Source organism: Heloderma suspectum, chromosome 16 (genome assembly GCF_057233095.1).
Source record: "Heloderma suspectum isolate Gila_16-S chromosome 16, 16-S_ref, whole genome shotgun sequence".
Lineage (NCBI taxonomy): Eukaryota > Metazoa > Chordata > Lepidosauria > Squamata > Helodermatidae > Heloderma > Heloderma suspectum.
This window is the reverse complement of record NC_139473.1, coordinates 2,304,185-2,317,674: the sequence shown is the minus strand read 5'-3', so window position 1 is coordinate 2,317,674 and position 13,490 is coordinate 2,304,185. Positions and strand designations below refer to the sequence as shown.

The 13,490-nt window shown below is 55.6% G+C and overlaps 1 protein-coding gene across 10 annotated transcripts in view; it reads left to right on the top strand.

Annotated features, from left to right (window-relative positions):
* The window catches only part of MYO18A (myosin XVIIIA), a 141,899-nt gene that overhangs the window by 108,568 nt on the left and 19,841 nt on the right, over positions 1 to 13,490 (top strand). For all 10 annotated transcript variants that reach the window (XM_084823128.1, XM_084823127.1, XM_084823126.1 and 7 more), the window contains 8 exons: positions 1,643 to 1,747; positions 2,464 to 2,610; positions 3,618 to 3,731; positions 5,096 to 5,212; positions 6,398 to 6,481; positions 6,620 to 6,757; positions 10,569 to 10,754; positions 12,621 to 12,760. In XM_084823128.1, coding sequence (XP_084679254.1) covers positions 1,643 to 1,747; positions 2,464 to 2,610; positions 3,618 to 3,731; positions 5,096 to 5,212; positions 6,398 to 6,481; positions 6,620 to 6,757; positions 10,569 to 10,754; positions 12,621 to 12,760 — 1,031 coding nt within the window. The remainder of the gene's footprint in view (positions 1 to 1,642; positions 1,748 to 2,463; positions 2,611 to 3,617; positions 3,732 to 5,095; positions 5,213 to 6,397; positions 6,482 to 6,619; positions 6,758 to 10,568; positions 10,755 to 12,620; positions 12,761 to 13,490) is intronic.

The following is a 13,490-nucleotide window of genomic DNA, read 5'->3' as shown; positions in this document are numbered from 1 at the left end:
AAAGTTATATATTTTTCTGAACAATTGTGGTTTCTGTTTGTTGAACTGTAAGATATCTTATACTTCCTTCAGTAACTCTGAAAGGCAAATTTATTTAATTTTAATAGATTAATTAATCGGTTGACGTGCATATGATTAACCAACTCAGAAGTTCTCTAATCCATTGACAGCCCGGGTATAATGCCTTTATGATTCATCCACACTGTTCATTCAGTTCATCTGAAAATAATTTTACTCTTTTGAAGAGCCCTTCAGGCCCAAAGCTGGTGCATTCGAAAGAAATAAAACCCAAGGGACATTGGTAGGATGTTGGCTAGCAGCAGGGGGTGAGGGTGGGCTTAACGCTTTGAGACGGAAATGCCTGGTGAGGTGGTGGGAGGCTGCTCAATCGGGTGGACCAAAATTTGAATCCAGGCTGGGCCTAGGGCCTGCTTTCTGTGCCACTGTTCCATCCTGGAACATGCAAAGTACAGATAGGAAAGAGAGTGCCTTGGACCATTTGCAGAATGGATTTCCTTAACCCCTGAGAAACTCCAGCCTTGCTCAGCACACCTGGGATGGTCCGGGGGGAGGAAAGCCTTGGCACCTTTCTCTCACCCTCTTTCTTTTTTTAGAAGGGCCCAGGTCTCTCTGCGCTGTTAGACTGAGAGATTTTGCCAGGTCGGTGCCTCTGAACATGGCTCCTTGGCCCAGCTGAACCCCTCCCAGCCCTGGCCAGCGTGTCTGGCTGCTCTCTCCCAGTGCTGTGATCCCATTAGCCGAGTGGCTCAGCCCTGCCTGGCGCAAGCCTGCAATTATCTAAATGAACGTTTTCCTGGGCCAGCTCCTTGTGCAGCTGTCCAGAGAGCCTGCTGCAGGCAGCTCTTAGTCATGGCCCTGTTTGCTGGAAGGGCAGCAGCGAAGGCTGGCCCGCCTCTGCTCCAAGGGCCCTGTTCCCCCATGTCCAGCACCTGTGGCCGACCTGTTTGGGGCACAGACCCCTCGAGGGGCCATTCAGCTCTGCACTGTCCTTCCAGCTCTTTCTTGGCGCAGGGCATCCAAGCCAGGGACAACCCAAGGCGTTTTGCTGCTTGAGGCAAAGAACAAGATGGTGTGTGTTCCCCTGCTCCCCTTCCATGTACCGAAGCCAGCTGGACAGGCAGACATATCTTTCCTTAGCCCTGGCAATGGGACAGCGAGATGGACTTGGCCTCCAAAGCTTTTCTAATTTATATTTTCTGGGAGGGAGCGATGCAGTGTCTGGTCCAGATTTTGGGAGCCCGTGGGCAAGATGCCCTCCATAGCTGCCCCCTGCCATAGGCTGGCTTCCTTGCCACTGTTACCTTGCCCATCCACTTGCTTCCCCCCCCCCAGCCCCAGTTCTCATGGCTGGCCAGATGCCAAGCTCTCGTCACTGCTCATGCGCTTCAAGGGGGTTGAATGAACAGGTGGCGAGGAAGCGGAGCAGGGCTTCCAGGCCCTGGCAGGCTGTGGGCCTTGGCAGGTGCTGGACAGCGCTGTCCTGGCATGTTGGACCAGCCCAGGGTGAGGGGGAAATGCCCTCCAGAAATGGGGCACAGTCCCCAGCCTGCCAGCAGTTTCTCCCCATCACCGGGCGTGTCCCGATCCGAACCCCTTTGCTTGCTTTGTGTGTGCACGGCAGCTGAAGCAGCTGGAGATGCAGCTGGAGGAGGAGTACGAGGAGAAGCAGAAGGTGCTGCGTGAGAAGCGGGACCTGGAGGGGAAACTGGCAGCCGTCAGCGACCAGGTACAGCCGCATGGCAGGCGGTGGTGCAGCCAGGGTTGGATGGGGGCGCAGGGGCAACTGACCACCCAGAGAGCGGCAGGGGATGAGGGCAGCAGGGCAGCAGAAGCAAACTCCCTTTTTATCCCTGTTGTCCTGCTGGTGCTGTGATTTCAGGGAGCTCAAGATGCAAACTGGCACCCGCTTGGTTGCTTTTTGTTTTTTTCTTAAATCAGGGTTGGCAAACGGTTTTGTTGTTACCATTGTTTTAATGCCTCAGGAATGTAGAAGCAGTTGTAAAGTGTGGGGGGGTGGTTGGAAGGCAGGTGGACCGTTAGGGCTGCTGAGGTCATGCAGCGTGGCCGTCGAAAGGGGCCCCCGTCAGCCATGGAGGCTGGTGGCTCCGATGCCAGTGGGGCGGTAGACCCGCTGCGGCTTTCAGTCAGAACCAGTCAGAATTTTGAAGGAGGCATCCAAGGTGTGAAGCACCTTGGATAGCTCCATTAGAGTTCTGACTGGAAGCTGGAGTGGATCCACCGCCCCACTGACGTGGGAGCCACCAGCCTCCACTGCCCGTAAGACCTTTACGTTCAGGGTCTAAAATTACTGACCCGCTCCACTGATGGTGGGGCAGCCTAAGGAATCTCCTCGGTGGCGGAGGATCTCCGGAAGGGCTGTGCAAAGGGCGACTTGCTCCAGTGCTCCTGGTGTCTCTCACCCTTGTGGTCTCTCCTCCCCAGGTCAACCAGCAGGACTTTGAGATGGAGAAGCGGCTGCGGAAGGATCTGAAGCGCACCAAGGCCCTCTTGGCCGACGCCCAAGTCATGCTGGATCACCTGAAAAACAACGCGCCCAGCAAGCGGGAGATTGCGCAGCTGAAGAATCAGGTGCCTCGGTCTGGGGGGCGTCTTCTTCTGAAGGCTTGGGGTGGGGGAGCAGTTGAACTCCTTGTCCTGCAGAGTTTTTATCCGTGCTGTCTGTGGCCGTTTCAGGCCTGTGTTGCTGTGCATCAAAGGCCCTTCATTTCAGAGCAGCCTGGCCCAACCTGGTGCCCTCCAGAGGGGTTGGGCTACTTTGCTAGCAAAGGGCTGGGCTGGCAAAGACTGTTTTAGAAGCCTCCAAGCAGACCCCTTCAGAGGCGAGATGGTTGGGTTGTATAACGCCTACACTGCACCTGCTGCATTGCTGTGTTTCCGAGCCTAATGTAAAGTGCTGGTTTTGACCTTTAAAGCCTTGAATAGTTGGGACCAAATTACTTGAAGGATCGCCTTCGCTCATATCAGCCTGCTTGCTCTTTAAGATCCGCAACAGAGGCCCTCCTCACTTGCCCACCTTTGAGGTCAGTTAAGTGGGCAAGGTCCCAAGGGAGGGCCTTTTCTGTAGTAGCTCCACAACTCTAGAATGAGCTGCCATCAGGGGTCCATCAGGCCCCCATCATCAAAGGCTCTTAGGAAGACTCTGAATATGCCGTTGTTTTCTCTGGCCTTCCCCAGATTATATTTTACTGGACTGTTCTGGTTTGTAACTGCAATGCTATTGTAGGTTTTCAGTACTGTCTAGGCCAGATGATTAATTCCTGGTGTTCATTGCTTTTTATTAATCTCTACTGTTTTATTACTGTATCGTTTTTGTTATATGGAATTCTGTTGTTGGAAGGGCTCCTGCCCTGGAAGGCAGCCTACAAATATCGAAAATAAATAAAATAAAATAATAAATAAGAGGCAGAACCAGGCCTGGGCATCCCAAGCAGATAGCAAGGCTTGGCAAGGGTTTTGTGGCCATTTGCCAATATGCTGAGGAGGGCCAATTTTGGGGAGGGGAGGGCCCAAGCCACTCTGGGAAGTGGATGTCCTAATGGTTGCTTCTCCTGGGGGCGTGGGGGCTTTCGCTGCAGCTGGAGGAGTCGGAGTTCACATGTGCGGCCGCCGTCAAAGCTCGCAAGTCCATGGAAGTGGAGATTGAGGACCTGCATTTGCAGATCGATGACCTTTCCAAGGCCAAGGGAGGGGTAAGCACCCGCGGCATCCTTGCTTCCCCAGGATCTCCTCCCTCATGAGAGAAGGGAGTGGGATATCCTCCATACCGTGCATCCTTCCACGAAGGCTAACACCTCAGTGCTGTTGATGCCTTTATTTGTAAAATCTTTTATATACCACCTTGTCCTCCCAACTGGGGTGCTTACAGCACCTTATAAATGCAATAATTGTTCAGAGGAGTGGCGTGTGTGCGCGTGTGTGCTCGTGAAATGTCTTGGAGACGTCATGGACTCTAGCCAGTCGGTGCCAGACACAGCGATCTCCTACAGCAAATTTGCAGGCCCAGTTTTCAGAGGTTGGGACCAGGGAGAAAAAAACCCACCTTTTGATTGAACAGAGCAGGGCTGCTTCCAAACCAGCCCCACTGTGCTCAAAATGTGGCATTTGTCTTCGCCATCATTTCCTCCCCATCTAGTCTGGAGAGAGGCAGGCAGGTCTTGGCAAGAGCCGAGTTCCCACTTCCCACACAAGTGAGGGTGGGGACAGGGTGCACCTGTTGTCATGCACCAGCCCAGACAAGTAGCGTTAATGAGGCGACACAGGGACGCAAATACCGGGTTTGGCTTTGCAGCTATGCCGCTCCTCCAACCCAAAGCTTCAGATGCCACTTGCTTCAAGATACAGGCAGTGGTGTAGTGGAAAATGTTGAAGTGCAGGCACTCATCATGACAGTCCCTATCGCCCTCCACCCCCAGGAGACCCCCAACATGCAGGCAGCTGTGTGGATCCATATCAACCCAGCCAGTTCCAGCAGTTTTCATCACTCCCAGGGGCAGTCTTTGGTCAAGCGAACGGGTCTTAATGGCCCATTCAAGGCCCAGCCACCCCAAAATACTCTGCATTACAACCGGGATAGTTCTCAACAATGTATTGTTGCTGGGAAAATCCATCCACTCCCTCTCCGCCTCCAGCAGGGCTGGCGTGGCGGATGATCTCAGGGTCCCTGCTAAGAAACGAACAGCCCTGTCTTTGCTACACCGCTGGATATAGGGCCTTGGTCTAGAACGTGTAGAAAACAGAAAGAGCTTGCATTGGACCAGCAGTACATGTAGCTGTGCGTTGTTTGCACCACGTGGCAGTGCTTCCCCGAGGCCTCAGAGCTGAAGAGGATTCTCCGGTGTCCCTACATGGGCCCCTTTTTTTTGTGCAGTTTCCCCCCATTTGAAAAGTTTGAAGTGCCTCAGCTAATTCTTGGTGAGTGGCAGTCAGAGCTTTAAGCTAAAATAGGCTGGTTGGGTTTTTGCTGCCTTGACCCTGCCCGCTGGTGGAAGGCAGGCTGAAAGAGGTTCAGCACCCCTGCTGTAGGCACCACTCCGTGTCTTCTTGCCCTCCCCAGCTGGAGGAACAGTTGAGCCGCTTGCAGCGGGAGAAGAACGAGGCGCAGAGCCGCCTGGAGGAGGACCAAGAAGACATGAACGAGCTCATGAAGAAGCACAAGGCGGCCGTGGCTCAGGTGAGCCCGTCCCCCGTGCCGCTGCCCCCTTTCGCCAGCATCCTCTCCGTCAGCCCCACCAGGGGCCCCGCCCTGTGCTCCCCGATAATTTGGCGCCGCGAGTCCTGGCGTGCTCCGCTGAGTGCGCTCTTTGTGCTCGCGCAGCTGGAGTAGCAACGGCCCATTGTTCCCACGCAAACAGCAGTGATGAAGAGGTGGCGTTGTTCCTGGACTGTGCCACTTCCAACTTGCAGGGTGGCTGTCTCATGGCTGAATGCTCCTCCATGCTGTACGAAACCCCTCGCTACATTAGAAAACCAGTAGGGTGACACCAAGCCCTCCCCTGAAGGGCAAAGAACGATGGGGAAGCGTTCAGCAATGCAGCCCCCACCTGCATCCTGAACGGGTACGGCCCAGGAGTCCTTTTCGGACTTCAACCGCTCGTTTCGGTGCAGCTGGCCTAAGGAGGAGGCGACCCTTTGGAGGGTGGGAAGGGATGTCCCACACTTTGGGGGGAGGAGCCACATCAGTCTGTGGCAGCAGAAACTACGAAGTGTCTTGTGGCACCTTAAAGGCTAACAACCTTGCAAATACATTTGGAAGTCTGTAAGGTGCCACAAAACTCTATTGTCTTTGCAGCGATGGGTGAGGCAGGGTGATGGTTGCTTTAGTCCTGACCTCCCTAACCTGGTGCCCTCCAGTTGTTTCAGAATACAACTCTCAGCATCCTCCAGCCAGCAGTTGACTGGTGCCTGCCAGTCTTAACACATCTGGAGGGCACCAGGTTAGGGAAGGCTGCTTTAGTCCTTGGTGTGTGCCTCCCTGCCCGCCCAGTTCCGGGAGGGAGGGAGGGAGGGAAGGAAAGAGGTGGGTTTGGTTGGGGAAAAGATCCAGGAAACAGGGCTTCTGTGGTCAGTGTAGTCCCCTCCCCGCCTCCCCAGAACAGATGAGCCCTGTCTTAGAGCAGGTGCAACCCAGGAACAGAGAATGGGAAACCAAAGCCGCCTTCAGACTTCAGGCAGTCTGCCTCACGGCATGGCTGTAGAGCACAGTCTGCTGGATGGTGCCCCATAGCAGGGACTGTAAGGGGGTACCGGGGAGGCAGAGGTGATCACTGGCATCTCTCGTTCTCTGGGCTGTGGCCAGTCCCTGTTCCAGTGTGATCTTCTGGGTCCTCGCTAACCTTGAACCCTGTGCACACTCTAGGCCTCCCGGGACCTGGCCCAGATCAACGACCTCCAGTTGCAGCTGGAAGATGCCAATAAGGAGAAGCAGGAGCTACAGGAGAAGGTACTTGCGGGGGAGCCAGTCCCCCAATTGCTCTCCAGCCTGCACAAGGCCTGTGCTTGCCTGCACTCCCATTATCACTTACCACAAGTAACGACCTTCTTTCTCTCTTTTCCTTTCTCTTTTTCCCTGTCTTGCCAGCTGCAAGGCCTCCAGAGCCAGCTGGAATTCCTCGAGCAATCCATGGTGGACAAGTCTCTGGTCAGCAGGCAGGAGGCCAAGATCCGTGAGCTGGAGACGCGGCTGGAGTTCGAGAGGACGCAAGTCAAGCGCCTTGAGGTGAGGAACCGGGAGCTGTCTTGGGCTGTTTGGTGGTGTGTGTGTGTGTGTGTGTGTGTGCACATGTGCGTGTGAGTGTGACAACGTCTCTTTGGGAAGCAGGGTTTGCTTACTGCTGCAAGGGCCTTACTCGCAAGCGTGTCTGCCCTTGCTGCATGGCTGGGAGAATCCAAACTCTCTCTAGCCTTCCAGAAACCCAACCCTGGCACCTAGGAGGCAAAATAACTCCGTGGGGCACTGCAGACCAGGCTCTATAGATCTGACATGTTGCTACCCAGCTCCACAGTCTCTTCCTGCTGTGTTCTCGCGCCCTCGTTTACTTCTTGGACAAGGCTGGGTGAAACATACTCCCTTCTGGAGTCAGAAACCAGCAACAGAATGTGGTGTTCTCAGCTTCTCATCTTTTCCTGTGAGGGAGGGAGAAGCCTTTCAAGTCCTCATTGCGGAAAATAAAATTTAAACAGCGTCAGGGAGATTCTGGGGGAGGTTTTGGAGAACTGGGCTGCGGAAAGGCGCCAGCAGTTGCAAGGTCAGCTTTTGAATGCTTTGTCCCCTTCCCCACCCCTCCATCTCAGCCTCATCTGCAGCTGCTGCTTGTTCCCAGATCCCTGGCTCGCCATCCAAAGGCAGCATTTTGTGCTGCGTTTTTGGGCGGAGGTGCAAATAGCCCAGTGCAAAATTGATGTGTGCTGTGGCCCGTCAGGGAGGGTGTGTAAGCTGCCCCGTTCCTTCTTTTAAATGCATGGAGCTGGAGGCCAGCCCCTTCCCCAGTGGCCGCTTTCTGAGGGTTCCTAAAAGGCGGTCGTTGCCTTACCTAGGGATATAATTCTTCACAGCTGCTGTGCTGTCTTCATGCTTTCCCCTTGGGAGGCTGGCACCCCATGCTGCTGCCCTCCAGATGGGCTGGAGTGCAAAGGCTGTCCTCGCCTGCCTCTGCCTTCCCAGGCTTTGGCAGCGCCTAGGTTTTACCGTCCCAATACCCTGTGTGGGCCCTCCCTCCCCTGGTTGACTCAGTTGCTGTGACGTCACAGAAGCTCGATGATGGAAGCAGACGGGCAGGGGCTGGTTTGGGTGTGGGCCCCCAGAAAGATTGCCCCTGAGGGAGGGCAACCCTCCAGAGAGCACAGGTGTGGGTCCCCCTCCATCTACAGCTAGGGGAAAAGCCTCACACAGGGCCAAAGGACAATAGGGTTCAAATTAGTGGGAATACATAGCGTTTGTGGGCTGTGACAGGCTGGCTGAGCAAAGACAGAATTCTGGATTAAAAAATAACCAGATCTCCTCCTTTCCTCTGCCCCACGGCCCTGGTCCAACACTCCTGGTCCAACCCCACACATTCCTGGCCCCACAACGGCCACCTTGGGAGGCCAGGCATTCTCCGCTGCACCTGTTAAATGCCCTGCTTTACATTCTGCCGTCGCAGCTCCTTCTTCCGCCGAGGGAGCTGAGAAGCTTTAGAGCTCCCTCTTAATATTTCCATACCATTATTCGCTTCCCCCCTTTCCCCCCCACCCCACCAGCCCCATAAATATGCAGGAGACGGCGCTCAGCTGCCACGAAAGGATGGAATCTATTTTTCTCCCTACATTACATGCTGTAATTACTTCACACAAAGTTAAATCTATTTTTCCAATTCACCAAAGCCCCCCCTGAATATTCTGCCCACGCCTGGGGAGAAAAGTTCCCCTCTCAAAGGCAGAACTCTGCAGCCCCCCCAAGCTCTCCTTCCCCCCCAAACCAGTCCGCGCCCCCCCCCCCATGTAAATTCATAGTGCTAGGTTCGTTTGTTCCATTAGCGCTCGGCAGGGAGTGATTGGGCAGTGCCCATTTCTGAGCTCCGGCCTCCGTAATTGCTGCTGTCTGCCACCATTATGAGCAGCAGATGAATATTGATGTTCCGGCCCTTCCTTGGGTGCTCCCCCATCTCCTGTTCACCTGCCACAGCTGCGGGGGTGGGGGAACGGTGCCGCAGCCCCCTCGTCAAAGCTGGTGAGGTCGGGCGCTTGCTGGGGCCTACCCAGTGACTGCCGACGCAGCATTCTGGCACTAGCTCTTGGCCTAGCAGCCCCGGAGGCATCCGTGACACTGTGGGGGATTCCAGGGTGCGCTTTGCTTTCAGGGGTCCCTGGCAACGGTCTCTCTGGTGTAGCCAGACACACTCGTGGGGGGCAGGGGGAGAGACGGGCTTTCTTCTGGAGGGTGTCCTCCAGAGCGAGTGCTGCAGTGGGGATGGCAGCATTCTGTAGGCTTTCACGTTTTACTCTGCCTGCCCCCTGCTGAATTAAGGGCCTTGGCCTGTAGGATCGGGGCCTGCTGCTGTAGCCAGTGAAGAACCTGCAGAAGCCCCTTAGGCAGACTGAGACCCTCGGCCCATCTAGCTCAAGGTTTGTCAACAACCAGTGGTGGGCAAATGGAAGCAGAGTTGCTGCCCTCCAGATGTTTTGGCCTACGACTCTCATGACCCCTCGCTGTTGGCTGTGCTGGTTAGGGCTGATGGGGGTGTCAGCCCAAACATCTGGAGGGTCACAAGTGGCCCATCTCTGGTCTGCCCCAGCCTTCCCCAAGCTGGCGCCCCCCAGATGTGTCAGACTGCAACCCCCAGCAGTCCCCAGCTGAAGGTTGGTCTACACCATCCGGCAGGGCTCTCCAGGGCTTGAGGCGGAGAGGAGTCCATTCCAGCTCTTACCTGGACATGACACCAGGGGTTGAACCCAGGGCTGTCTGCACACAAAGGAGGCCCTCTACTACTAAGCTTTGCTCCTTACCCAAGGAAAGAGAGGACTTGGATGTAGGAGCTGGCAGGACATGAGATGACTAAGGACGGGCCGTGGCTCAGCGGCAAAGCCCCTGCTCGCCATGCAGAGGGTCCCCGGTTCGATCCCCAGCAGCTTCTCCAGGTCGGGCTGGGAAGGAATCCTGCCTGGAACCCTGGGGAGCTGCTGCTGCCAGTTCTTGTCAGCAACACTGGGCTGGATGGACCTGGGGCCTGATTCTATGTTGCTATGCCTGGAACGGCCTTGGGCGAGTCTCTCTCTGCCCACTTGGTTCCCTCTCTTAAAAGCAAAGGAGATGGGGTGATCAGTCTCACAACAGATGTCACGGGGGCAGGGGGGAGAGAGAGGAAGACCTCTCTGCCAGGGACCATAGAATCATAAAACAGTAGGGTTGGAAGGAGCCTACAAGGCCATCGAGTCCAACCCCCTGCTCAATGCAGGAATCCAAGTCAGAGCATCCCTGACAGATGGCTGTCCAGCCTCCTCTTGAATGCCTCCAGTGTGGGAGAGCCCACCACCTCCCTAGGCAATTGGTTCCATTGTCGTATTGCTCTAAGAGAGCCTGTCAGAGGAGACAACACCGGGCTAGAGCAGGGGTGCAGAACCTCAGGCTGGGCCCCCGATCTGGTCTTTCAGGCATCCCAATCCAGTTCTCCAAGTTTCCCCAGGTAGCTATGCCCCTTTTCCCTGGCTGCATCCCCTTTCCTCCATCCACTGGCCATTGGGTGGTCTCCTGGCTTTCATGCAGTTCCCCCACTCCCACCAAATTCCAAGAGGTCAAATTGCCTGTCTTAGGGCTAGCTACTGGGAGGAAGAGCTCTATGCTAAAATAGGCTGGTGTTTTTGGCCCTTTGGCCCTGCCCCTTTTGCCTTTGGCCCCACCCATGTTGGGCGCACAGCCCCCAAGAGCATCTCTGAAAAGGAATTCGTCCCCTGGGCTGAAAGAGGTTCTACGCCCCTGGATTAGAGGGACCAGACGCCGGCCTGACGCGCCACCTCTGCCTCTCCCTCCCTCCCTCCCTCGCCCCCCTCCACAGAGCTTGGCCACCCGCTTGAAGGAGAACATGGAGAAGCTGACGGAAGAGCGCGATCAGCGCACGGCGGCCGAGAACCGGGAGAAGGAGCAGAACAAGCGGCTGCAGCGCCAGCTGCGGGACACCAAGGAGGAGCTGGCCGAGCTGGCCAAGAAGGAGGCCGAGGCCAGCCGGAAGAAGCATGAGCTGGTAAGGAGGGGAGCGGGGGAGCTGGAGTGCGAGGCAGCCTTGGCACTCCGCTAGCTGGGATGGAGGCACATCCCAGGGTTGAGTTTCTTCTCCAGAGCCACCAAGAAACCTTCTCCTGATTCACCCGGGACCCTTCAGTGCAGCTGTCGTCACCCTGTTCTCCCCTGTCCCGTCCCGTCCCACCCCCCCCGCCTGTTTCGTTTTTCACTTGAACCCGTCAGCCAGCCTTCCCCACCCTGACGCTCTCCAGAATGGTGGGAGTTGCAGCCCAGTGCATCTGGAGGATGTCAGGTTGGGGAAGGCTGGCTGAAGTCCACCTACCCAGCCCAGGCGCAAAATGGTGGCGCTTATGGCCTTCGGCACCCCCAAGCCACAGGGTGGGTCAGCCTGCATGTGCAAGCTCTGACCAACGTCTGAGTTCTCCTTTGAGGGCATGTCTTCTCCCTTACCAGCCTGAGGTCATCGGATGAGGCGCTCCTGGTGGCTCTGCATGAATTCACTTCCACAAGATGCAGCGATGGCCAGAATTCACTTCACATGACAAGATGTGATGGCCACCCCTTTGGAGGGCTTTAAAAGGGGATTGGACAAATTCATGGAGGAGGAGAAGGTTCTCAATGGCTACTAGTCCTGATGGCTCTGTGCTACTTCCAGTATCAGAGTCGGTGTGCCTATGTACACCAGTTACTGGGGAACATGGGCAGGAGGGTGCTGGATAAAAATCCACTCCTGGCCTCTCCTCACCTCCTCAGCTTGTTTCATATTATAAGCCTAATTTAGGAAAGAGGGAAAGAAACGCCATAACAGTTGCCAAATGGTTGGGAGTCAGAAACCTTGCAGATCTACTGTAAAGCACCCAGAGGTCTACGTGCTGTCTCCGCCCCCATCCCCATTTGGGAGCGCATGCTTGGTTTGTACAGGACCTTCTCTTCCAGACTTCACCATTGCTTCTTGCAAACTGAGAATGCCCCTGGATGCTTGTCACTGCATGACGCCTGGTAGTGGCAGGCAAGCTGTCTTTTAGAGAAGCTTTCCTGCCATCACTTTCCTGCCGTTACTTGTTTTCTCACAGTGGGGCCCTGGTGGCCTCTCCCTTCCCTCTCTCCCCTCCCCTCCCTGCCCCTCCCCTCCCCTCCCCTCCCCTCCCCCATCCAGGCTTTCCCAAATTGCAGTTAGAAAATGGCTGCTTGAAAGCGTACGCCACAAGCACGCAGCACTCAGACTGGACAGCTGGGGTGGCAGTGGCGGTGGCAGGACAGGCCAGTGGCATGCCTATGGATACCATAACGTAAGAAAAGCTGTGCTGGATCTATAGAGTCTGGCATTCTGCTCATACAGAGGCCAACCAGAGGCCTGTGGGAAGCCCTCTGCAGTGCCACAGCACTGTCCACCTCTGTTCCCCAGCAGCTGGTGTACACAGGCTCACTGCCCCCGACACTGGGGGTAGCATGTATCCATCAGGACTAGTAGCCATGGATAGCCTTCTCCTCCTCCATGAATTTGTCTAATCCCTTTTTGAAGCCATCCAAGTCGGCGGCCCTCACTCCATTTTGTGGCAGTGAGTTCTGCAGGTTCACTCCGTGCTGTGTGAAGAAGTCCTTCCTTTTGTCTGCCTTGAATCTCCCACCCATCAGCTTCATGGGAGGACCCCATTCGGTTTTAGTATTATGAGAGAGGGAGAAAAAAGCCTCCCTATCCATTTTCTCTGCATTGTTCAGAATTTTGTACACCTCTGTCACGTGGCCCCTTACTTGCCTTTCCTTCTAACTTAAATCATCGTAGACGTTCCTTGCAGGCCAGTTGCAAAGGTAACAAATCCCTGTTGCCCAACTGCCACTCTTCTCTTCCTCTTCCTCCCCTTCCCAGGAGATGGATCTGGAGAGCTTAGAAGCTGCCAACCAGAGCTTGCAGTCGGATCTGAAGCTGGCCTTCAAGCGGATTGGGGACCTGCAGGCCGCCATCGAGGATGAGATGGAGAGCGATGACAACGAGGACCTCATCAACAGGTGGGGCGTAAGCAGGGGAAGGGAACAGCCACGCCCAGCCAAGGACATGCTCCCACAAGCCACCCCTGTCGCCTTCCTCATCCTGCATGGGAACAACGTCCTGCAGGGTCAGCTTGAAGGTCTACCTAGTCCAGCACCCTGTTTATAGCAGCCAGCTGGAGGCCTCTTGGAAGCCCACAGGCAGGATGTGATGGGGCTGGGCCAGCTATTAGTGCAAGGTAGACATCTTCTAGGCAGAGAGGATCCATTGGCTAATGGCCCTTGAACACACCCATCCCCTTTTAAAGCCATCTGGGCTGGTGGCCGGCACACCTCTGTGGCCCTCCATGCTACTTTCGGGAGCTAGGAACAGATCTCTCTTCTCCCAGCTGTCCTCCCCTCTCTCTGCCTTCAGTCCCCCCTGTCTTGCCCCTGCAGTCCCCATCAAAATTTGTCATTGAGTAGCTTTCCCCAACCTGTCTCCCTCCAGATGCGTCACACTACAACGCCCAGCATCCCCCAGCCAGCCAGGTTGGTGAAGACTGTTCTACAACGTTTCCCTATCACGGTGATCTGGTTCACATGATCACCGCAGCCCACAGTGGCTTATTTAACGACCCCAGCAAGCCACCCTCGCCGGGTTCAGATGACATGAGAAGCCACAGCGGGGGTGGAGGGTTGGGGCTTAAATTGGCAATTGAGTTGTGGCACCTGATTGCCTGTTCAAGCTGCACCCCCCACCCCACCCCGC